Genomic DNA, 26,817 nt, shown 5'->3' with positions numbered 1-26,817 from the left:
TTTCTTCTACCTACAACCCAGGCAAGTGCTGTAGTAGACCATGAGGCTATGAATCCAGGTAAAAGGTCAGGCGTAATGCTGCTGCTGGAGGTTTGAAGCCCATCATTGTGTTCTGTTTATGCATTCCCACTGGTTTATATTTAGATCAGGAAGGCGAAGCATGGTGCCTCTAACCTCTGCAGATACAATCAAGGAGAAAACATATAGATCCTTCTAGAGGTGATCTCCCTCCAGCCAGCTGCCACCTCATTTAGGCTTTTGTTGTGAAATGAGTAGGTATTGTATTGATAACGCCTCATTTCAACTTCATCAATCAGCAGTTCATCGTCCATTGTGGCATTTTCAACGGGTAGAAACAGGATGTCTGACAAAAGTTCAGCTCAAAACGGCGCGTCGCGCAGTGCTGCATTGCTCACGGGCAGCTAGGACGTGGTACCATTGATCATAATGTAAAAAATTGATATTTGAATAGTTTGAAACTATATATTATTTTTTAAGGGGCTACTTAACTGTAAAGTTTGGCCAATTTAGGCAGCCCTACTTCATCCCTTTAAGGGTATAGCTAATAGGAATGCTCAAGTGATGTAAGCCAGTCGGCGTCGCTCGCACAAATCTCCAGCTTTACTACATTCACTAGAAGCACTTTTAGGTTTTTATTTAATATAATAATAAATAAGCAACTCTGTTAAATGCCACAAGCATATAAATACAAGCCAAATAGCCATCTGGGAAGTACCTGTTGCAATTTTAGTTTGAATGGCCCTCTTCGAGTTGAATGCTTGGCTTTCACTCGTTCGTCATCTGTGTTTTCTTACAGTTGTTTTGTGTTGTTTGTCGCTGACATGTCAAACTGATACTTAAAAATGGCGTTTGCCAGTGCTGCATTGGCTCATGTGTTCAACCAATCACCATACACCTATGTCATTCATGGTTCCTCTTTTGATGTCAGAGTACCTACTCTGATGTTGGAGTTAAAAAAAATCTCTCAAAACAGCCTTAACTAGAACTAGAACCCTTCTTAATTTTTGCGGACACAATACATTTTTTTTTCAGAACTATGTTCTTCGATCTATGAAAAAGTTCCTCCAGACTGAAAACACCATACCTGTTAACCATAAGGGCTGCCAGTCACTGAGCTCATAACAAAACTAAATTTAACATCATGTAAAATAATAAGTATAGGGGTGTTCACGGCATTGGACAACTCAAGAAAAAATCCCGTTCCTCTCTGACCTCATAATCTGTCCTTCTCTGTCCTTCACCCATACAAGGTAAAGCTATTAACTTCCTGGATCAGAGGATGTGAGGTCACAGCGAAACAAGCTGCCTCTGAAGATAAGCACTGGATGATTTGAAGTCAAACACAAACTACCTATATATTAATCAGCCTACATACTACAGTACATGTGCTTACTAAAGAGACACTAAACTGAATGACGAATGTATTATGTTGTCTTTCTTAAACCTTTTTTGTATGAAACAAAGTAGACATTAGTTTCCACTTTTGCCTCATGGTTTCTCCATTGTCCATCTGTTTCCTGAATATGAACTGCCATGCTTTTGTCTCAAGGAGGGAGATATTGAGATGCTCAGCTAGCAAATATTTATGTCTAGAATATCAAAAATCATGTTCATATTGTATGAACAGACAATACCATTCATCATTTGAAACTACGACGATTTGAAAATCCAGTAAGTCATATGATGAAAATTCAGAAAAAGTAAAAAAAAAAACAATAGGAAGACAGCACAAAGTATATTTCTTTTGGGGCTTCTTTAAATCCCATTTTAGTCCTTCTTGAGTTTGATTTCAATAACAAAACAAATATGTCATATCTCTCCTCACTTCACATGGATCATCTCCTAGACCGTGCCAAAACGATGAGAAGATCCTAATCATCTCCAGATGCTCGATATGGTATAAGTTATGTCATTGTCGTTCCAGTACAGTTGCACTCTGCATGCCCAATGGAGCACAAGGCTCAGACTATGCAGCATCACAGGAGCCCCATAAAGAACACATCTAAACAACAAGTTGTCAGTTGTATAAGCACATCCTCTTTGTGCACAGGAAAGCCGTGACACTGACCGCGCACCAAGGTACACCCAGTGCCGCAGGGAGGTCATCAACTGAGTCATTTCAAAGCCTGAGCTGTGGAAACTTCTTGTTGATCACTGGTGTGCTTCTGTTGTCACAGAGATAGTAAAATTAACCATGAATGAGGTTTCTTTCATGGCAGTGCAGCAGGAGCCTTGAGGGCATGGTGTGTGATGTAACAGTCACAAATGTGTTATTCCCAGGGGCTCAAACGGTGGAGATACAGAGGGGGCTTTGAAGTGTCACAATGAACACTGGGCTTTGTGCCCGATCAAGTCCCCCAAATCTTCGTCAATTCCCAATCTTAGCCCCCCCCCCCCTTCCAGAGTCCTGGGTCCCATCACACGGACCCAGAGATGGAGGTTACATAACTTGCTTCCAGGAAGTCCGACTGATTTAAATGAAGAAAAATGACCAAGGACGTTTGACCCCTTTGAAGTTGGCACTGTGCGCTTTTGCAAGCTTGAGCCTCCTTGTAAAAAAAGTTTAGAGAGTGCCTTTCGCCAAAAGGTAGTGCTTACACACACACACACACACACACACACACACACACACACACACACACACACACACACACACACACACACACACACACACACACACACACACACACACTTCCCATGAAAGGTTTTCAGCAAGGGCCGATAATTAGAGTGAGAGACAGAGCAAGAGAGAGTGAGGACTCCCAGCAGGCTTTGAGACAGCGGGGGGGGGGGGGGGGGGGATATGAAAGCCTCGTCCCCACGTCGAACCACCTCTCTGGTATTGTTTACCAGCGGACTGACGACACAGGGGGGTGTTTAATGAACACTGCTCCCCTGCCGGCTTTCTGAAGGTAGGTCTGGTCATCCATAGATTCCTGATGACCCTGGGCATTACCGGCAGACTGCTGACAGAGAGGTCGGAGCCAGGAGGGAGGGGCCAGTCACTACACATCGAGTTTGTTCTGAAGATCGATTTATAATACAAGTGTGCAAAGAGGATGACGGCGAGCTTTTCAAAGTAATACAATTGCACGTCAATACTGTGAAGGCTTTTCTACAGAAGGAAGTCAGATGAGGATTGATTGAAAAAGCATGTGTGCAAGGGTGTGTATTTGGACAGATTTACATATTTCAGTCTTTTAGCCATCTATTCTTAGTTGATTTCTATACCAGAATATATTTTTGATCACAGTAACATCTTATCAGGAAGGAAAGTAAGATGTGAGGGCAAAAGGTAAATAAATACAGGTCAAAAGTTTTTGGCATCATTCACGACATCCAGTCTGGTTCTTATCTTAGAAAGGCGACTGGCTTGATGGTTTTGTAGATGAGTCTAGGATCTTATCTACATTCACATCCAGTGTCTCATAGAAACAGAGCCGGTCCTCCTCCACTCCCTCCCTCCTTCCTCTCTTGCCCCATGTTGTGAACACCGGACAAGATTATCAATCAGAAATGTGCCTTAGCATCTCTTCACATGACACCAGATCAGACTTGGACCAGATCAAACCCAGACAAACACTTTTTCCACGCAACACACATAACACAATTGTAAAAAAAAAAAATCCAACAAAGCACAACCTAATATTTTGAGTCTCAAGGTCTGTGAGTTACCTGAACACATGAGAATGAAAAAGAAACAGTGAGGACTCACCAGCTTTTTCTGTCTCAGGAATGGTAGATGTGCTCTGGGAAAGAGAATAGGAAAAAGAGTATAGTTAAAAAGTAGCTTCATCATTATTCAAACTCATTCAGTAAAGTCCCTTGAACGAGTATGTTTTGTGCATTACATTCATGAAAAGCATATTGATGGAAAACTTCAATAATAGTATCTATGCAGTGCTATGATGCTGTTAGCTCACATGTTCTCACTCCCAATAGATGGACATCTTCTGATCTATGAGCAACATAATCTATGTGTGTGTGTGTGTGTGTGTGTGTGTGTGTGTGTGTGTGTGTGTGTGTGTGTGTGTGTGTGTGTGTGTGTGTGTGTGTGTGTAGGACAGCAGTCAATAAGAATGCGGAGGTCTTTCTTGCCTCTGACTTTTGACCTCAGGTTCCTTGGCTGACCTCCACACCCTGACCTATTTTAATCCACACTCCCCTGGAACAGATCAGACAAAAAAAGGAGGATAGGGTACACACTCAATACAATTCATCCATTTTGTCCAAATAACCTTTGGTGTGCAACATGTGTAAATGTCTTGTTCTCCTGATATTTCTATTCAGATAAATGCCTCTTCCTCCGTGATAATTGTTTTCCTTCAGGCCTAATTAAAGTGATTTAGCTGTGTCCCGCTGTAACTACTTTAAAGCCTGTTTACCCTTTAGCAGCTACTTACACAACAGATCCAGGACAGCCAAAGCCACACTAATAATCATCTTAAAGGAACAGTTTGACATTATGAAAAATATTCCAAGGTAACCTCTGTCCCAAGGCTACAAAATATAACTGCCAACAACTCTAAAGCTCACAAATTTGTTCATATTACAGGTTATATCCTTCTTTAATTGTACTAGGGATATGTGCCAGATTTTTCGACAGGGAGAAGTAATTACTGGAGTCTCCTCTGGTTGCCTGACAACCTCACAGGGACGAAAGACTGCGGGATGTGAGCTATCCCGACCAAGAAATAGTCCGACAGCGGGTAACTGCTCCATCGATCTACCCGTCAGCTGAAGGTGTGCTTATGCCCTTGTTTCTCAGCATTATGGTCATTACTTTTTTCCACTGCATCTAACAGTGCAAGTGTGTATTTATTCTACACAATTTTCCCCAAAAATAGTTCACTGTGACTACACAATAAACTTTACAAATCTGAATAATGTGAAGTTCTGTAGCTTTTGGGAATTTCTTTGACTCATTTTCTGTGGCTGATAAACAAATCAAAATGTAATATTGTTAGTTTCAATATTATTCATTCTGACTTCACACAATCAGAGTGAAGAGCATGTCATAATAAGCTATTATATTTTATGATGCACCACCACCACCAACGTGACACGGTCTGGTGAGAGTGAATACAATACCCGCTCTCATATGTGTTTTTGCTAACTTGTTGACCGATTAACGCTGGATAAAGTGTTGTCTTGGTTCCAATCTGTCTTACTCAGATTCTTCAGAAGCCAGGGGGTGAGCTGCTGGCGCATACAAACCTGATCTACAATCACTAGAGGTATGTCTGTCGAGGTGTGTCTAAATGTGTGAACACTTTGAGCACAATGTGTGGGCAAAAACAGCATTTGATCACTTTCTGGGTCAAGTTTCAGACACAGAGTGAGTAAAGTTCCCCCTGTGGACAAATAGCTTCACAATTTATTGCTGATTAACGACCTAAAAAGACACCATGAGAAACCACCGCCAAAGACTCCTTCTCACTCCTCAGTCACTAAATCACCGGCACAAACAGAACAACAACAGTGAGGTGAAATCAGAGATAGATTTATATTCAGTGCCGTTTCAGCTGTTGAACTCCGGAGTAATATTAGCTCTGCTTTTTCAGCCACAGAAGTGTCCTCGCTGCATTCCCTTGTGTGCAAAACACTGCAGGTAGTGTGAACCTGTTTAGTTTTTGCCTATTTATCAATTGCATATAAACTGCCTTTGTTGGTAAACTATTGTGCATTTTTCTCATTGTCAACAAATCATATGGAAAAACAACATTGAATTGATCCTACTGACAAGTGTGTCTTGAGTAGCCAATGCCTGATATAGTTAATTCATAATTTTTTTCACAAACCTATTCAAACTGTGGTGTATTGGAGTCAACGACACATGCACCCCCCTGCTGCTGTACTCATTAGCTTAATCCGCTGATGAAAACAGTCCATTAAAATGCCATATTCACTTCTGTTTGAGTAACGCTTGCTGAAAACTACAGTGCCTAGCTGTTTTAATTGATTCTTTTCTAAAAGTAAAATTTTTGACCCGATTAACATTTTAATTAAGTGGGAATGAATGGGCATTGGGTTGAGCGGGGGCAGGGTTGTTAAGTATCAAGACAGATGGAGAAACACATTGCTTGATTAAGACGTTTTTGGGATTAGATGCATATCAGAATAGAGAATAGCACCTTTCAGCCGTATCCTTCAATTCCACATGTTACACAGATCCCATCGTATGCTACATTAAGAAAAAAGTTGCAACAAATCATTTGTTGATTTGTGCGAAAGGTTTACCACGGTATACAGTAGCACAGCGGTGTTAAAATGAGAAAATCAGTGAACTTTCTGTATATTTAATAATCAGCTACAACTTGCAGAAAGAATGCCGTTGAATAACTGAATCAATATGGGAGGTCTGTGTGGCTTCTCTTCTCAGCACTAACAAGACATTTCAGTTCACCAGTGTGCGCCCTTCCTATTGTGTAAACACCACACCACGGGTTCCTGTCAATGACCCATGAAGTCACTTACACACGGTGTAAATCTCACCGTCACACAATGCTGTGTTTTCCCTCATAATAGCAATTACAGTTGAATAAAGGTGAGTGAAAGACCACCGAGCCTAACAAGAATGTGAATAAATGGGTACCAGCAAGTACCAGTGTTTTCACAGCACCACGGTCGCATATTTTCCCAATGTTTGCCTGCGTTCCCAACTGGCATGCCACAGTGCAGGTTGTCCGGGCCGTGTCAGGTGTCCACTGGGGAGCTGTAGGCTGCACAGCACACAAGCGTCAGCTGCCTCATTTACTGCCACTAATTTACTGGAAGTGGGTTGTGTGGGAGGCACAGGGAGTATGGTATGTGTTTGCTTTACACATGTCTGTGTGTGTCTGTGTGTGTTTGCTTTACACGTGTGTGTGTGTGTGTGTGTGTGTGTGTGTGTGTGTGTGTGTGTGTGTGTGTGTGTGTGTGTGTGTGTCGTGGCTTACAAGCATGTGTTCCTGCATGATTAACCACAGGAGGGTCATTATAGTCATTACTGTAGCAGGAAGCACACTTTCACAACTAATGATTTAGGTTTTAGTAATAATTTGACAATTACAAACAGAAAAAGTTAAAGTTACAAAAAATAGGGCGGGGCATTTTTTACTTTTTTTATATACTGGTGTTTAACAACAAAAGCAATAGTTTGATAAACAAAATATTTAATAAAACCCCTGACCAGCCGGGTTTCCTTTTTTTTTTAAACCACCTTTCGCTGACAAATCAAATATAGTATCAAATATATTGTATATCATATTGTTCCTTTTCTTTGTTGAAGCTACATGATGTCTACACTGGCTAAAATATGATCAAAACCAAGACTCCATGTTGGCGTTGACAACAAATCAAATGTAAATGGTGTTGCTCCTCATCTTAGACACATTTTCTCCAAATTCAGGCCAACATACTTGGTATCTTGTAAATTGTGGGACCTGTTTGTTTGAATTTGTGGGAAAATAATGTTCTGAGGGTTTGAACAAAGTCTGACCGCACAGCATGATTTTGTCCGTGCTCATTCACTGGAGTTTTAAATCAGTATTTGATATGAAGTATGAAGTATGATGATGATGAGTAAGTTGACCAAATATTTAATGTCAGCTTTTGGTACTTGATAAATATACTCACTACTACTTATGCTACAAACACATTTCGGTTGGTACCAAAAAAAACCTTGAGGTCCAATACACAGCCCTAGTAACATCATATTTAGTTTTTCTGTAATAGCGCTATTGTGTACAGCTGTTTTCACATGTTTTTCTGTGTGAGAGAGTTAGTCAGAGATGTGAAGCAAACCCTTGGCATGTGGCTCTTGCACAACAAATCCGAGCAGTCCACCATGCCGCTCACAACCCCACCGCCACCCTCTCATCCCCAGCCCCCCTCCTGCACTGCAGCTGCAGTGTGTGTGTGTGTGTGTGTGTGTGTGTGTGTGTGTGTGTGTGTGTGTGTGTGTGTGTGTGTGTGACCACCCATGGTCTGGGCTGACCAGGGATTAAGGGGCTCAGGCTAACCCAAACCTTTTTCTCCACCACTTAACGCAAATGGCTAAATTGGTGCAGATGGCTTATGGTCAGGTAAGCTAGCGGCTCCGTCACTGAGCATATAAGGTAACTGTGTGTGATAGAGGGAACAGAGACATTGTGTGTGTGTGTGTGTGTGTGTGTGTGTGTGTGTGTGTGTGTGTGTGTGTGTGTGTGTGTGTGTGTGTCTGTGAGTGCATGCGCACGTCTGTCGAGGGCCTTTGGAGATGTTATCTGGGGCTCATTTCTGGTTTTTGACTGGCATGAATGTGCTCTTTCTGCCCTGCACTTATAAAAGAATGTATTCTCCATGCTACGTCGACCCCTGAGTGCACGTGTGCAGGGAAACGTGGGAAACAATTTCATGTTGGTCTTCTACTTAAGGGAAAGACCAATCCCCCCATTCCTCATACTTTCTCCCCCCCTCTCCCCTTTCCACATTAAATAGTTTCCATATGACACACTTGAAGTGTGTCAACAGGAAGTGATGCGATGACTTGATGTAATCATGCGTTGGAACGTTTCCCGCAGAAGATGTATATTAGCGTCCAGATGTTGGATTTAACAGCTATTTCGAAGGAAAACAAGTCCAGATGAAATCTAGTGACATTTGAAAAGTGTCTCAGTAACGTCTACTGACTTGTATGAAGCTAAAAGCCCAGGTGAAATCACTTTCAGTCTTTAGTTGGAACTAGTACTTAGGAGGCTAATCATTTCACCACACACACACACACACACACACACCCACACACACACACACACACACACACACACACACACACACACACACACACACACACTTAAGTGGTGAGGCATGTTCTGTGTTGGGTGATGTTGGTTGACAGACGGTGAGAAAAGAGGATATGCGTGTACACACACAGACAGATACATACACACATTTGCCTTTGTTTACAAGAGTAAGCCAAAGCAACAGGCTTCTGGTTTCAGGCTGTGTCTGGTGGGATTTAGTGCTGGGTCCCTGGAGCATATACGATGAACTGTTGACTGGCCCTTGGAATCAATCACCGGACAGCAGAATAACACTTAATTTGTCTAAGCAGTAGACTCTTCCTCCAAAACAGCAAACCAGCTGATAATCACCAAACTTAGGTCATATTCTGTCCATAAATCAAAATGGTTTATCTTAATAATTTCTAAATGTGGGTGCAACTTCAATAAACATGAGCTGAATCTTCATGTGTATGCAGATCATAACTATTTTTTCAAGATAAATGAGATTCTATTTAGCCAATAAATAAATTGGGTAGTATTTTGAGTGTATATTTATGAATCATGCATCAACATGCTTTACCTGCAATGATAACAAAATCTGTCAATACATTAAAATAATAACTTTCTGCATCTGGTAAGTTGATAGTTGAGTTTTTTTCTCTCAAATCAAATGACTTTTTTGGCATGAAGTAATACTATATATATTGCAAAGTACAGTATAAGTCAGTATGACATAAACTAAACATAATTTCAGCATTTTCATTGTAATGTTCACATGTTTGATAGTCAAACGCTTCAAAGGGTCTTCTTATTTATTATGGGCAAAAAACTAACAAATCCATGATCAACATCCAGGAAGGGCTTTGTGGCAGGACGCCTTTCAATTATTGTTGAATTAAGTGACATCATCAATCAGTAGCTTTTATAAATGCAAAATGATAAGTTTGGAAATGGATAACAGAAAACACATGGGACTGTTGTATTCACATCATCAATGATGTTATGTTGTGTATGCATGTATGTATGAATGTATGTATGCATATATGTATATATGTATGTGTGTGTGCGTGTCAATTAGGTAACACGAGACACAAGCTTACTTCTTCTCCGCAACAATTGAACAGCTCTTCTGCACTGAGCACGTCCACCCGCCATCACCCTCTCTCTCTCTCTCTGTGGCGAATCATGCGGCTTCGATGCCAACAACGTTTTATGTTAACAACTGGATTGTGCATAAACTCGGCCGTGGTCTTTTTCATTCGGTATTAAGTATGCAGGACAGGGGTGTAAAGTGAGAAACCTACCAACACCACTGCATTAATCTACTCCTGTCTTATTACATTGATTAAGAGACAAAATGTGTCACCTGTTCCCGCTCACCATGTTGAATTTGTGGCTTATGGAGTTAAAAGGGATAAGTCTTATGATCCCAACTGCACCAACAATGCTAGCCAGTGGATTAGCCACTGACATTTTTGGGAGAAAGCAGAGTGGGTTAACAACACAGAGGGATTAGACCGTCCTCTGTAGAAGACTCTGGTGGCCCCATAGTAGTCCGATGGCAGACATCCAGCTTATTGACTTACCAGAAGGACCAGTGGGCGAGACCTTGCTGGGTCACAGAAAGTTTGGTGACATTTACTAAAGAATGCACACTCTTGACCGTCTGCTGTAGAGGACACCGCATTCAGCTGGTCAGCAAAAGCATTGACTGTTGTGTAACTGGATCAACAAACCCCTTAAATAAGTAGGCCAAATCCCATCCTTTAACATTACAGCTGAGGGCAAAGATGATTGATTGGACCCGACCCACAGGTGTATATTGGCTGAGGTAATGCTACTTCGAGGCAAACATGAATGAAACTACACATTCAAAACAAAAATGTGAACACATGCTCAAAAGAATGTTACAAATAAAACCCTCAATCATGAGCCTGAATCAGCTCAATTGCACCTGGTTGTACAATGAATTCCTGTGTACATGTTTGAGCATCTCTGAGAGTGCATCCAGTTTGTTTGTTCATTCTGTGATTTATGGCGTTTCATTATCAGCGGGCTGCAGGCGTGTTTCCAGATGCCTACATTATCCAGTCATCCTTAAGATTTACTGTCAACAAGTGCATCATCCTGCTACTATTCCCTGCACTGTTTACTATCTCCTTTATGTCACAGATGTGGGTTACGTACCATTGACTCCGATGTTAGCAACAAACCCAGCTGGGTGATGTTTTTATAGTGGATGGAAAACTATGATTAATTTAAGTTTTTTTTAAATGTACCAGAAAACACATGAAGCCAATAAATCCCACTGGTGATTGAGCTGATATATGTGATTTGAGAGTATGTTGTCATCAAAACAAATAGAGAGAGTTGTCATTGAGCAACAGATTTATGTGACGTTTGATTTCCACAAAGATGCTAAAACAGAAAACTTTCTGTATTCTGTGAAACAATTAAGGATATTATCGCTCATGGCGATTTAGAGAAAATGTTTAGTATGCTCATCGAGTCAGGCTGATACATGTAGACACATTTAATGATGCCATGTTTTGAATCCCAAACTAGCAACAACAACAAAAGTGATAACTCTATTCATTATATCCTTGTCCTTGAATCAACAGGAACAACAAGATTTTCTCATGAGGGTTATGGAGAAGTTCACTTTCCACATCCTGTTCCTAACACAAGCCTTTTCTTTTTTCTTACCCTCTTTTTAACCACAGCAGGTCTATGTTTGTCTCCTTCTTACAGCTGTGCACAGCAGAGGGGTGACCTTGGGGACAATGACAGCACACAAAGCGGCTAGCGTGGCCATGGCCAGAGCAACTACTGGCACCCCTGGTTAGACTGAATGGCGGTTGGCTTCATAGCTAACTGACTCATTATGTCCGACTCCAGTCTTTACACCAAATATGCGGGTGGAATGTAGGCAAACATAATTATCACTGCGGCACATGGTGTTGACTATGGTCCGAGGACTGCAATAAGAGAGAAAGTGGGAGCAAATGTAGAGATGAATAAAAGGCAGTGAGAGTAGCACAATATTGAGTCTGTGTTGTGTGGGACGAGAGAAGGTGTGGTTTGGATAAAGGATGTTTAGGGACTATGAGGCTGCCAAACCGGAACATGGAGGAAGCACAGAGCAGAGATCTGCTAGTGACCTTAGCACGCAAACCACAGCACTTCTATTGTCCAGCGAACTACAGACAGATAAAGAGCTATATACATACATAACCATCTGATAGGGAATAAAGTCTTTCCGTCATTTTGAAATAAAAACATCTCTCAATCCATCATGTCCTAAAAAAAAAAAAAACTTGAATCCAGACATAAAAATGTATGAAAATCTGTCAAATAGTGGCAAAACCACCTAAAGAGATGACAAAAGTTGTGTTTTTAGCACTGTTGCCGTGAAGATAGACTACAGATCCAAACCAAGGGTCAAAAGTTGCCCTGTTATGGAATGTATAACAAAGATGAAGAGGGCTGGGTTAGGGCAGCGCCTTCCCTGTCCCCATACAGTGTATGCATGAAACGTTAAACACCCCTGTGCTAAATTTAACGGACAGCCATAGCCTGCGCCTTCTTCAATAGCTGAGGTCGGCAGGGGATTCGGAGTATGTTTTGCTGGTGGGAACGCTCCACGCTGAGGGTGACTGATGTGTTGTTTCCGACTGTAACATTTAGAGGAAGGTGGTCAGGGTTCAGCAGTCTCCGCCCGCCTCTGTGGCTTGGCACATCCTCTACAGCCACAGAGCTCTAAAAATAGAGTTGCATAACAAATTACTCTCACGCCACGCATAACTTAAATTTGTTACGACAGATTACACATATACATCCAAATTAATGACAGCTAATGCTGCTATGACAAGCTAAAAAACAATAATAACAAAGCTTGTTTTACTCAAGATTGGAAATAATTACACCAAACAAGGAAATTCTTCAGTGAGAAAATTTAAATAGAGTTAGGTCTGGGCAAAATAATATTGCTATTATATCGATATTGTGATGTGAGACTACAATGGTAGATCTAATTGTGTTAGATTTTGAATAAACTGTTCTAATCGTTATTTATTATACATTATTTGTCTTTAGACACTTAGTCACTACGGATAATTATTTACCAAAAGACTGTTTAGTTGGTCCAGAAAATTAACAATAATTGTCATAATAATAGTCATTTTAAATAATCTTTGGTTTTAGATTCTTGTGTGAATATACATATATATATTCTACTTTCATTGGTTTTATGTGTTTGTAAACTGACTGTTTAAGACTCTTAGTCGGACAAAACAAGACAATTGACGACCTCACCTTGAGCTTTAGCAATCTTTGACATTTTATACACCAAACAATAAAAATAATAATAATAAGTAATCAGCAGATTAACCCAAATAATGACTAGTTGCAGCCCTAAACACAATATAGAGCCAACTCAATAGATACACATCAGTCTGTAAAGCACATTAAAGCCATCTGTTGCAACACAACAATGCACGTCAAATAACATTGCAGGACACCTGCTACACTAAGCAAGTAATAGAAACCTGCCAACAACAACACTCAGGGGCAAAGAATAGCAGCTCTACCATAAGAAAAAACACCTGCTGTGGCACAACATCCGCTAGATATTAGCCCCAAATTTGATGCAAGAATAACAGGCACCTGCTGAAGGCTAACAATAGCCATGAGCTACGCTAGCAAGGAGCTAGGAATCTATTCACTTGAACTTATCCACAACAGTGAATGAATGACAAAATACATGTCAAGTGAATGTCCACTTATCACCGACTTATCACCGACTTACACAGTTACATAGCACAACTTCACGTTCATCATTGTTCGGTACAATCACACCAAAGTGATACACTGAGTTCCAGGAGGTGTGAGGAGGACAGTAAGAACACACATACCAGTTACCTCTTGCATAATCCATCTGAAGACGGAAGGAATGCAAATGCACAATAATAAACACTTATTGAATCACATTGCTTCTACGACCATACAACACATGAATTAAAATCCACAGACACACCAACCACTCCTCTGCACATTCACTGATGGCCAAGATGGAGGTTCAAAGCCATTTGAGCTGCTAGCTTGGCTTGTCGAGGTTAACACTAAAGGTACTAATATCCAAATGTGTCTTAAACCAAAGTATTTGCTTTGGTCCAGAGGAAACAACTACTGGGTTTACTTTTCACTAGACAAGGGAAGGGAAGATCCTGGCCCAGGATCAATTGATAGTGTAATTAAGTGACTGTACACATAATACAGCTCCCGAAAAAGGGAAATAAGTCTGAAGTTACTCTTTAACATGAAAAAAGACACCTAAACTGCATTGATCTCGCTGTCAGTTAGTCTTACATGTACATCCTGCCAGAATTTCAAATTTGAACCTCTCACTGACTTGCACGGAGATGTTCATCTTGATACTTTATATACAGTATCAAAGTTGTGTTGTAATAGGTTGACATACTACTCCTTTTATTTTTGACGACTTGGATCTCTGCTATTATATCACAGGTGTTTGTAGAATAGCAATCGACTCTAGTGTTGACTCTAAAACGGATTGCGCTCAGCGTTGGCTTGCCAAACAGATATTTGTTGGTGGCTGTCATGTGTTAACCTGCAAATACTTTCTTGTTGGGATTGATGTCAAGACACGTTCAAGGCAACACATCAAATGCTAATTGAAATGCTATGTAGCAGAGTCAGTGATTTATTATCAGGCATTCTTTTGTTTGGCTTTTTCGACCATACTGTTTACAGCACAGTGCTGTATATAGTATGGTCAAAAAAGCTCAAATCAGTGTCTGATTTAATTGCTTCGAAGCATGTACTGTGTATGAAGTGAACAAGTAAGAAGAGTAAAAGGGATATTTTGCAGTTTAATATAATCCAAAAGTCCTACAATACAACGTATTATTCTGAAGCTTGTAACGCTAAGCCTTTGTCAACAATTTTAGAGAGGTATTGATCAAACCATATCAAAATTCTAGATGGTGTAGTTTGTGGTGGTGTATTTGTTGTATTGTGAGCAGCTCTAGTTATTCTGTCAAACTATGTATAATCTATAAAAGTGGTCAGGGATACAGTGTAATGGGTAACACTAGAGGAAATAATTAGATTTTGATATACATTATAACATTAGATGACACTCACATAAAGGGAAACAAACATTTGACAGTGAAATAATGACTCAACATACTACCTTCCCTATTAGAACTGAGTTGTAACAAAAAATTATAGTAATTATTCTGTGCTTGAAAAATAAATTACACTATGCATGTCTTCTTGTAAAACACAACTGTGATGTCTGGTTGAATAAAACCTCAAGCATGGTTCTTCCTCACATCTGCCTTGTGTTTGCATCATTTAAAGGATTTGTATTGTCTAGCTTAAAAGATTAAGTGGCCGTCCCAACACTTAAGTTTGAAAGGAATCAACAGTCCCTTCGACTATTAACCACTGAGAATCCCCTTCATGAAGTCATCATCTCTTTGGCCTCCATCAATCACCCTGCAGGGCCTCCACTGTAAAAAGCCTCCTATTAGGCGCAGTGAAAGCACTGTTTACCCAAGCTTAGTGAGTTACCTTGGGTGACTGCAGGAATGGAGGTTGTGGAAACAATTGGCTGCAGACATTATACATCACCGAGCATGTTGCTCTGTATCCCTTAAAGTAGCCGTCACACAGGAGGGAAATATTGTGTTCCTTTGAAGAGTTGTGACAAAACAAAGCATTGTCAACAAGGAACTGCGAAAGATAAATCAAGAATGCGAGACGTCCTTTGCATGCATCTTGTGATAAAAGGTCTCAAAGCAGTTCAAATATATTTCTTTTAAATATTTCCACTCTAACAATTGTTTGAGTGCTCAGTCCACTGGCTCCCGGCCTTGTTCACTTTGCCCTGACCGCATTTGCAAAGCAAGGCCGACAAAGTCATAAAGTGAGCAAGCAAGAGGTTTGAAGACTCACGTCTCACTTGAAGCGTGTCCCTCTTCGCTCCCCCCTGCCCTGGCTTTTCACCCCCAGACCCCCCTTCTGACCCCTTTGTTGAGGAGAAGGGGTCTAGATCCTTGGAAACAGCTAATTATAGAGTTTTAACGTCTGCTTGGCTAAGCCCTAAGTGCTGGGGGACATTCCTACAACTGGGGGATTCACTAGGGGAGTGTGTGTGTGTGTGTGTGTGTGTGTGTGTGTGTGTGTGTGTGTGTGTGTGTGTGTGTGTGTGTGTGTGTGTGTGTGTGTGTGTGTGTGTGTGTGCATGCCCTGTGTTTGCCATTTTAATTTAAACTTGTGTACCACTATGTCCCAAGAGAAGAACGTTTATTTTATTTGGAGCATAAAGGTTGTTGAACAGTAGCTCTATACCCAACTAAAAAACTATGCACATGTGAGACACCAGCAACTAAAACAGCCACAACAATGTACAGCTGATGTTTTGCAGTTTTCAAATCGTGAAAAACAGAATAACATTCATACTTTCAACAAGGTGACTCACAAACCCGGCCATCATTAATGTAATGTCTAAATTGGTATCTAAGCAATCTGCTGATTATGGTTTAGATGTATGACATTGAGCTCCTTACTTACCCCACTCTTAGGTTTTGCTCCAAGGGCTGATGTAGGTCCTGAGGTGGAGGCAGCAGGAACATGTGGTTGTGAAGGGTTTAGTGATGCTGCTGGCACAGATCCTAAATCAAACTCCTGCACAGGTGAAGGATAAAGACGACAATGCCGGCATTATTTTACTGTGCAAAGAGCAGTGTTTTCCTCCAACATTTCAGTATAGCTTCAAAGATGATCAAGTGCATAGTTTTGTCAGAACACTACAAAGTTCACCTGCAGATGAATGATACGTTGTTTATAGACATTGCTATGCCTCATAATGGCCACTAAGGGACAGATAAGATTACTCTCGGCAAAGTCAACGAATAAAGGTAATTTCCAGATCCATTGGGTGCAATACATTCATATAAATAAAAGAGTTGTTTCAAATGCATTAGAAACTGCAGCCAAATCCAGCAGGATAACATGCAGGTGTGTACCAGGAGTTGTCGTCGATGAAGGGTCGGCGTGCTGTCCACGGAGGAGGTGGCACTGAGGGCATTCTCAATTTCCTGGTCCAACTGGTCCAGCTTCATCAGCAGCAAAACCATTGAGTCCAAACGAGCATGCTCATGCTGAATAAACAGACAAATCGGAGAAAAAAACATTGGTATGGTAGAAAAACACCATATATATATATATATATATATATATAGAGAGAGAGAGAGAGAGTCAATTTGCCATATGCCTCCAAGGATGGAGAATGAGACAGAAGAGTGTCACTGGAAATGACAAAAGCCAATGGTAATGCATTGTAAAGGTGGAAGCATGGAGATGTAGATGAGATGTTTTTGAAATGCACAGGATGTGGGGATGGCTTACTCTAAAGTGTCAAAGGGGACATACCTAAAAATCAGCTTTTCAGCTTCTTGATCTGAACAAAAGACTAAATGAGCGGAGTATTAACAATATACAAAAGATTGAGTCAATATGGAAAAACATAAAACAGATGCAGACTAGTTGGCTTGAAAGACATACGAATAAGCTAAAGATAAAATATAGTTGTTGGGTTTCTTTTTCATCTAAGGCCTACCTTGATCCGTAATATATCATCATCATATTAAAAATAATAGTAGGAATATATTTTCATTAGATACTATCCAAACTATTAATCTCAAACTAACTCAGTTATTCAGCTTGAGCCCTTCATGACAAACGACTGTAAATTATGCGCATCCATCGTTCCCTGCTTCTTACTTCTCTTTCCTCTTCCTTTTCTACTGCTGCAGATAATTCTAATCCTGACACGTTCACCCTCTGTTCTTCTGAATCCTTCTCCGTTCTGCACATAAAATAGTCCTGGTTGTTTCCTGTGCCTTTTCCACACTCTCATTTGCATTTAATATACAACTATTTTGTGTCATCTCTGGTCCATTTTTGATCATATAATTTACAAACTTGGTCTGCTAATCTGCAGTGATTAACTAGCTGTTCTCACGCTGCAATAACAAGTGTCACACTGACCTCAGGTGGCGTCTCATCAGTAAGACACGCTCAATAACATGCAATCCAGCCCACCTTCACACTCCACCCACTACTCTTGTACTTGTTTGCTATGCCTCAATCCTGTTATGTTTGATGCAATATAAACCCTTGGCTGAAGTTCAAACTTGTAAAATTCCTTTCTGGACTTCTTAACACAGTATATACGTTTTAATTTCCTCTTGCCTGTCTTTTATACTGGCTCCGGGTGTGGCTCGCTGTCTGAGCTTCTCTCCCGAGAAGAACCCCACGAAATGACATCACACGGCCGGCTCATTAGTCCCTACAAACCTCATTACAATCTCCACCAACATACCCTGTTAAACACTTTATGAGGGTGAGCTCATGGGACACACAGCTATGATTGTATGTTGCAAATGTATGGAGGCATGTTACTGTGTGAATGGGAGCCTGGATTTCATATGCTGTGTCTTTTCTTAGGTGTGATCAATTAGAGAGAAAACTTACAGTTAAGTTATTTAGTAATAAACATATTCTGTGAGGTGGCTAGATCTTGTTTCAGTTAAGTTTACGACGGGTGTGTTCAGATGTCAGCATTCATATGAGATGTGACTAATGCTAATATATGTGAGGTTGACAGGTTTATGGATCCGAGATACAAGCTGCATCACGGTAAACAAGTTCCAGCTCCGCCTGGCTCCCTGCTCTGCCCCAAATAAAGTCTTATGACTTGCACTTACATTTATTTTCCAGTTAGTGCCCAATTAGCCTGTCAAAAGCCGTCCCTATTGGATTTGCCGAGAGAGCAAATGGAAATGCGTCTCACGTTAATGTCTTCATTGGCATTCCCGGCTAGTGTCAGCGCACATCGCTATGTTCTGTCTCCTTGGCAAAGTATCACAATGAAACATTGTACTGTGGTAAAACAATGACATCTTTACGAGACATCACTGAATGAACAAAAGCATCTGGCTCGAGATGGCCACAACAACCACAAAACAGCAGAGTAAAAAACAAGTGCAGTGCAATGTCAGGCGCTTTTTCGGGGGCATTCTGGTGGTTTGGGTGTTCTCAGAAGGTTTCTTTTCTCTCTTTCCAATCTTTTGAGGTTTCTGTTACATTCCTCTCGACTTCCTGTTTTTTGAGATGGGAGACAGTTCCCACACTGTTTGAACTCTTAGACCCCTCCTTCCCCTTTACTTGCTCTCATTTTCAAACCCCCTCCTTCTACCCTGTGGCCGTAATCCAATTTTTCAAACCTGTCCATTAAACTGAGGGTCTCTTCCTCTGCTGAGCTGAACATAGTGTGCACACAACTATGCATACACTTTTTACTGTATGTATCTCATTCATAAACATGATACACATGAGCAATTGATTGATAAATGAGGACTGAAAGGCAGAAAAAGAGACAGAGAGAGCACTGAGATGATGATGTTGCCAAGAGGTCGGCTGTCAGATAATCGACAGTTGAGCCAGTTTGGGCCTGGGGTCAAGATAAAGCCCTGTTGCTAAAACAAATAAACACAGTAACAAAGCCCAATATCAGTTTAATCTGAAGCCATTATACAAACCAGATGGCTTCAATTTTCAAACGGAATCTGCAACAACAACATGGTTCACTGGGGACATAATCATTTGTTAGTTCAATATCTTGTCAGAGATAATTCCAGGTTGCGGTTGCCATTGTAGATAATAACATCAGTTCTGTAATTTCCTTCGTGATATCCAAGAGGTTCTTCTTCTTTTTCTTGATAAATATAGTCTGTTACCTCCCTTGGAGATGATGATTATGTTAATTTGTAAAACCTTATTTCTTTCCTGTCCTCATGACCTTCCCTATAGCACATTTTCTTTGTAAACTGGCTTCATACAGAATGTAAATGGGGTCGCTGTCAAAGAAGAGGTAAGCTATTCCCATATGGTGGATATATTGCCTTGGTGCCCTACAATTTAATGACCGAACTCCTCTATTTGAATTCCAGGCGACAGTTATTTTTCTTGGATATCTAATCCAAAAGGTTGAAAGCCGTTCTAAGATTGAAACTGGAGCCAGTGGTAATAAGTGCGGCACTGGTTTTCCATGTCCTTGCACTGGTCATCTCTGGTTTTTGGCAGCTGATGAGAGTGACTTCACCATCGGTCATGACTGAGAGGGCCTCCAAAATTGTTTTTGCACACATGGATGGAATTTGTGTTGAAATAATCAGTCAGCGTCATAGCGCATGCCACGCATTCAATTTGAGGTCGAACACATGACGTGTACTTTGTAAAGGGGACTGTGGAAGTGTGTATCAGCAACGACATGACATCCTACATTATCTGTGCGTATAGATACAGATAAATCACTTTAAAAATATTATACAGTAAGTTAAAAACACAGTCAACTGAACAGGACCAGACAGCCATTCTTCATTAGCAGTGCAGCATATTGTCACGTTATATAAACCGCGGGCATCAAATCATCCCACACACTGACCAACAAGCCACTATTAACCGCCACGTTGCATACTTCAGTATAACACACTGTTCATGATATCCTATCACAGGAAGTTAGAAAACTCAGAAAACGACAGATAGTCTTGATATGCAATGAAAAAACACTTAATATGGCCTCACAACTACAGTATAGTGTTTTTTAAACCATTTAATAAATGTTTTTGAAGCACTTCAAAATGCTAAATGTATAGCCAGTACACAACCTTGAATACAACCCATGCGTGGGATTTTCATCTCAAACTCTGTCGCTGTTCACAAGCGGGTGATCGTCTTCATCACAAGAATCTGACTTTCCACAATATGGTGCTTGTCTAAACAACATGCCTGCTTAATGCCTCCAGCGTTGTAAATAATGGATTTCTTGTTGCCATTCCAAAAAGGCGAACACTGCAACTATTAACAGTGAATAAATACTGTGTCCATTCCCGGATCATTTCTTTACTTCAATTAGCCCGACTCCAGGAACTGCTTATTTGAAGTTTTTGGCACTTTTGGCACTCTAAAGACTGTAAAGAGCACAGTATTTTCTGGAGACTGCAGTTTAGGCCTTTCACCCCAGAGATCACTTGAGCTTCCAGCCCCTTCTGTGTTCATGGTCTCCATGCCCTTATAGGACCTTGTTTTGCAATGAGCCGTTGAGAAAAAGTAAAACATTTCACAGATCTCCCCCCACTCAACGATCTGTAAGCATGTGAGAGTGAAGTCATTGTTTTCCGAGACGATTGCCAGTGTGGGACAAAAATAATTTGTAGTCCATAAATGCCCAGTAAGAGCCAGGTTGAAGTGCCAAAATCGCAGTTACTACGCAGAAACAAAAGACAATATGTATTTAAATATCAATAGTGATCCACTGCATCTCTTCTACATAGATATCATATACAGCCTTACCTTTCTCATACGCACTTGAACCACGCTGTCCACCTTTGGATCTCCAGGTTCATTCGTTCCTTCTAAAATTGGACTGGCGAGTTGTGCGTCACTGTGAATAACAGTGTGCGCGGCCTCTTCTGGCTCCTCCATTCTAGAGACTGTGGCTCCTGGCCTCTGGTGTTCCCTCTGACCATCTGCCACCCCGTAGGCAGGTGACTCACCGAGGTAACAACCAGGGGCTTGGTTGCCATGGAGTCCCTCTGGAGAGAGCTCACCGTTGACCTCCGCAGGGCACGGTGGCAGGTTTTCAGTCTGCTGTTCGGAGCCTGCATGTTTAACATCCATATGGGGCTGCTGGACATGGGGATTTTGGTTGAAATCTGGGGCGATGTTCTTTTGAGGATCCAGTACAGGGGTGCCATCTCGCTCAACATGGCTAACTTCTGGGATAGTATCCAGGTTTGAATAGCTATTTTCCAACTGCACGGCTATGGTTTCATCGTCACAACAAGCCAACTCTCTGGACACTGACCTTACATCAGTGTTTTCCATCGGTCGACTAACGGAGGTCGTCGTTTCCACATACTGGTCTGAACACTGGGTCATTTTTGTATGGCTGGGGCTTCCTACTGAATATCCAGAATCCATTTTTTCAGATGACACGTTGTCGTTAACTGTCATAGAGCAACACTGACCATTGAAACACATATCGATTGATGTGATTGGCTCATACCTGTCCTCTGCTGCTGCTTTCTCGCTGCCTTTTTCTCGAGGCCCGTTCATCGGTGTCATTTCAACATTACGCAGCTCCAACAATGCCCGGTAGGATATTTCACAACCATGAGCCAAATCCAAACCCCCAGTACAGTCGTGAGGATCCTGCTCTACTCCTTGATTCTCTCTTGACTGAAGTCCTGCATTTTCATTTAGAGTTTCTGGCACATTTAATCCATCCAGTTTGACAGCAGCCTCTGTGCTCCGGTTTTCAGTTACCCCTTTGTCGCATACTTCCTCTACCACTAAAGTCACATCTGTTTCCACAGTTGTGTTAGCCTGTGACATCACATCACCACTCTCCATCATATTAACTGAACTGTGCAGCACACCAACTGGTAAGGTTACACTTGTATCAGCATGGCCAAAAGTGGAAATCTTCTCTCCCTCGAGATCTGGAAGGTCAGTTTGAGGTTCCAGTTCAGCAGCAGAGAACTGGTTTAGTGCGGCCTCAGAGATTTCAGGAGGTCTGCTGTAACCCTCTGTATGGCTCTCCTTTGTTTCCTGATGATTTGGAAGTTTGCCAGACGGTTCACCAGCCAATATAGACAGTAGAGGCCCATTGTTTGAAGAGATAAAGATGCATTGTTGCCCTTCACGTGAGATATGTGGACTTTTAAAGACATCATCGTCATTGCAGATGTTGTGACTCTGGCTACTCTCACCGCCAACATCACCATTGATGGTCTTCTTAGTGTGACTGCTGCTGCCAATTGCACAAGAAATATTTTCCCTGTTTGAGTTACTGTGAAATTCTCCAGACTTCCCAATGTTTGCGAGATGGAGATGCTCGGATTCAGAGGCCCGTTGGACAATATTAACATCCACCAGCTCATTAGGGCCATGAACTGACTCCTCTTGCAAATCCATTTGAACTTTAACACCACTGTCCATTAGCTTCAGCTGTTCTGATGCAGTATTATCACACACGACTGAGGCGGTCACCTCCAGTGTCTGAGCCAGGTCATGTGTGGGGAGTTGGTGGTAGCCCTCCGGCATGGAGGCACACCTGGTCCGTCGACCTTGTTTTGAAGACCCTGCTCCCATCCAAGGCCCCTCGGTGTCCACCCCATGACAGCAGACCAGGTCCAGATCATCATAGCTGTACTGTAATCCTGAAGCATGAGTCACGTGCTCCTCCCAACTTCTTTTCCGTATGGCTACTGGCATGGTGGACAGCCAGTGCTATCCCATAGAGATGCTAATGAGGGCAGATATTCTGCAATCAAGATAAGAAATGGGGATTAGAAACAGCCATTGTTGGCAGAGTTATGAGTTTACAGAACTTGAATGTGCAGATGGCAATATAGTAAATAGTATTTAACTCTTAAAGTAAACAGCTTTGGAGTAATGAGTGGAAGTTCAAGAAGGGCGTAATTGTAATGTATTCACAATTCCCTGGAAAGTATAAACTCTGCTGCATCTGGATAAAACAACTTGATTCCCAGTTATGATAATCTAACATGGGATTATCTTTTCAAGCAAGGCTGTTCCAAACTTCACATCACAGCACGCCAACTACATTGAATGTTCTTGATCTGGAACCGTTTATTTTGCCTGAAGTGTCAAGAAGCTTCCAGGAATAAAGCCAAAAAAGCTGCCTGAAACATTATGATAATTACAAAGAATAATGTAGACGTCCCTGGTTAACTTTTTAACATATTGACAATGTGAACAGTAACTGAACCAGTTTGTCATATTTACACTGCAAATCTTCAATCCACCTTCATTATAATTGTGCAATAATGGTCTGAATAATTACTGGTGTTGGTTAACGGTCACTCTGTACACACTAAAATGAGAATGATGTAACTAAAGGGAGTTAACGTGCAAAGACAGTCAGTGTCCCTGAACAGCTGGGTGTCCACAAGCCAACATTATTATAGTGCATATTGTGGGTTCTATTACAAGAATCAAGCCCAGCTCTGTACTGTAATGCTCTGTTTGGTTCCCCTGTTATAGGTCACAATGTACAAAAGTAAAGGAACACAGAGATTCAACAAGCAGGATGTACTCAATTCAAGCTTATCATGATAGAAGAATAAAGAGATTGTACAGCAAGTGACTGAAAGCAAGATACTTCAAATCTACATTCAATACAATTTATCTCTCATTATTCACATTAAAGAGTCAATTTTTCCAACATATCTATCAGTTTCTTAAGCAGTAAAAGTATTATCAAAATTTGCAACAGGCACTTTTTTTCCGCCACTTTTTCACCTTTTGTTTCCTCAGGAGAAGAACCGGATGGTACCTACTGCCATCTTCACCTTCTGGCGTGAACCTGCTGCTGATTATTGGTTAAGTAAGATAGGGGTTACAAAAAGTGTCCCAAAGCAGTTGTTCCTTCAAACCAACAGCAGAGCTGACACCTCAATGCAATAAAGATTCCTTAATGCTTGATTAACAACATTTAGTTCTTGTAAATTCTCCAGTGATGACACAGAGGTTTACAATATAATCCGGTAGCTGTATATTCAGTGATTAAACACTGTGATAATCCCAAAAAATTTGTATAGATCCAGAAATTGCTTCGAGTGCAGTTATCCAGAAATGCAGTGTAAGTTGCCTTTTCATTCATCCACGGAAAGAAATGCGTAGTTGTTTGGGAAATATGAATCCATCTCTTTTCAAGTGACTTGACATCCGTTTAATTTTGTAAGCAGTCCTTAGTCTTAGCTTCTGCAAGCCATTTTCTGGACTCCAGTCAGGATCTCCGCTGTAAAACTGTCGGAAAAGCACCGAAGCCCCCAAAGGCAGGCAGAATGCCGGGGAGCAGTGAAAAGTCCAAAGACAACTTCCATCTTGATCACATTAGGGTTTTTGCTGACGCTGAATGCCAAAGAGCCGGGGTGGTGTGAGAGGGGCTGGGTTTTCTTTCCCCCACTCCACCCCTGCTCTCCTCCGTTCTATCCCTTTTCTCATCAGGTTCCCTCCCCGCTGGTTTTGACAGAGAGTCTGAGTCACATCCTTGGAGCCCCATCCCCCGTCTGACGACTCACCCAGCACACTGTACGCATTTATTCTCTCCACCCTCCTCCAATGTACTTTTACTCCTCACTATTTTAGAAACTTCCTCTCCCCTTCTTCTTTTGTCTCTTTCCTCTTCCCAGTGGACTTTCCTTGTTCTGCCTTAGCTTGCAATTCCACTAAATTGGCAAGTTTCCCACCAGTTGGTTTAGATTAGTAACAGGACAGGCTGCCTCGTAAGACGTTTGGCTGCGGGCCAAGAGCGATTGCTCTAATGTTTTGGCAGTTATTTCTGAGGCTGTTTTTTTGTCATCTCGTAACTCTACAAGTATTCTTAACCAAACACATTGGCCCTAATACAAATATATATATATATATATATATATATATATATATATATATATATATATATATATATTTATTATATGCTTTGAGAATGCCTTTTTCCAAATAATCTGTAAGAATATATATATATATATATATATATATATATATTCTTACAGATTATTTGGAAAAAGGCATTCTCAAAGCATATAATAATATATATATATATATATATATATATATATATATATATATATATATATATATATATATATATATATATATATATATATATATATAATAATGTAAAAAAAAACTTTTAAAAGTTGTGTGACACTGTTGTGGACACTGTTAAAGGTGCTGTCCACCTTATATCTTTGTGTTATAGTAAATCTTAGGGAAAAAAAAACACTTAAGGACCCAAATGCCAGTAGTTCATTTCCTAATATAGTCATTTGTCAGAGGCACTAAGCAGAGTGAAAAAAGACAAAGACAAGGATATTTACACTTGATGTCACTGAGAAAATTTAAGAAAAATGTTAATCGGCTAATTTTATCTCTAAATTGAGACAAGGGTTGTAAAAAAATAAAAATACTCCGGACTTCCATTTGCACATCTCCAGTCCAAAAATCCTCGGGCCCCAAACCCTCCTGATTTACATTAAATGTGTGCTTTATAAATACACCCTAACAACAGCATCTCTATCTAAGTTATGTCATCTAATTTTACAAATGCAAACTATGACAAAAGTTGTCAAGACTATTTGTTTTTAAATTGCATTTTGTTGCACAAAAGAAGCAATACGTCAAAGCAACAAGGGCAATGCGAGAACATGAATGAAGCCCTGTCCAACTATCTGCAACCCCGGCCTCTGGCCTCTGGGTCGTCCAGATGTGAGGTGAGGCTCTGGTCTGGATAAGTCTTTTCTTAGGGGCCTCGCTGGGAAATTGTACACTGCCGTCAATGTTGGCTCTCCAGGGACACAGATGGTCGTACTCAAGGGGAAGCATCCAAGTTCAGCAAGACTCCTCTGCAGCACGTCACATGATGCGCTCTGTGGTTACGCAGTGTAACGAAATGCAGATCTTTTCGGTCACAGTAGCTTCCATGTGGATATGGCTGGTGATTGAAGTGCAGAGGCCGACACAGAACATGACTCAGGCTATCCACTCATTACCTCCTGTGAATATCCAACACAGGCCTATAATTTAAAAAGCAAGGCCTCCGCCTGACAATCCTACCATCATGCACCACCACAGGGCAACTGGTCTACGTCACAACCTGATCCATCAGTGACACTGTGCAAGCACATGTTCAATCAACAGCATGTGTGAGACTAGATGCCCATCAGCAATGTCTGACAGGCACATCGGAGCTTTGAGAGAAATGCAACCATGCTAGCATGCTAATGTTTGGAGGATGAAATGCTGGCCATGTTCACTAGCTAAGTTTGTGGTAAGTGTGGTAAATATGCTAACATTTGACTAGGATTTCACAAAACAGTCTCAGATGATATAAACTGAAACATTGACATATTTTTTGTGAGTTCATCTGTGT

The 26,817-nt window shown here is 41.0% G+C and overlaps 1 protein-coding gene across 1 annotated transcript in view; it reads right to left on the bottom strand.

Moving 5' to 3' along the window:
- dlc1 (DLC1 Rho GTPase activating protein) overlaps positions 1–23,135 on the bottom strand; it is a gene marked incomplete at its 5' end in the record, with an annotated part of 74,334 nt that extends 51,199 nt beyond the window's left edge. The window contains 4 exons of the mRNA XM_079219042.1: positions 3,737–3,770; positions 16,365–16,478; positions 16,820–16,954; positions 21,210–23,135. Coding sequence (XP_079075168.1) covers positions 3,737–3,770; positions 16,365–16,478; positions 16,820–16,954; positions 21,210–23,135 — 2,209 coding nt within the window. The remainder of the gene's footprint in view (positions 1–3,736; positions 3,771–16,364; positions 16,479–16,819; positions 16,955–21,209) is intronic.
- Positions 23,136–26,817: the final 3,682 nt, after the last annotated feature.

The sequence above is a fragment of the Taurulus bubalis genome (assembly GCF_910589615.1).
Source record: "Taurulus bubalis genome assembly, chromosome: 6".
NCBI lineage: Eukaryota > Metazoa > Chordata > Actinopteri > Perciformes > Cottidae > Taurulus > Taurulus bubalis.
This window is presented reverse-complemented; position numbering and strand designations above follow the sequence as displayed.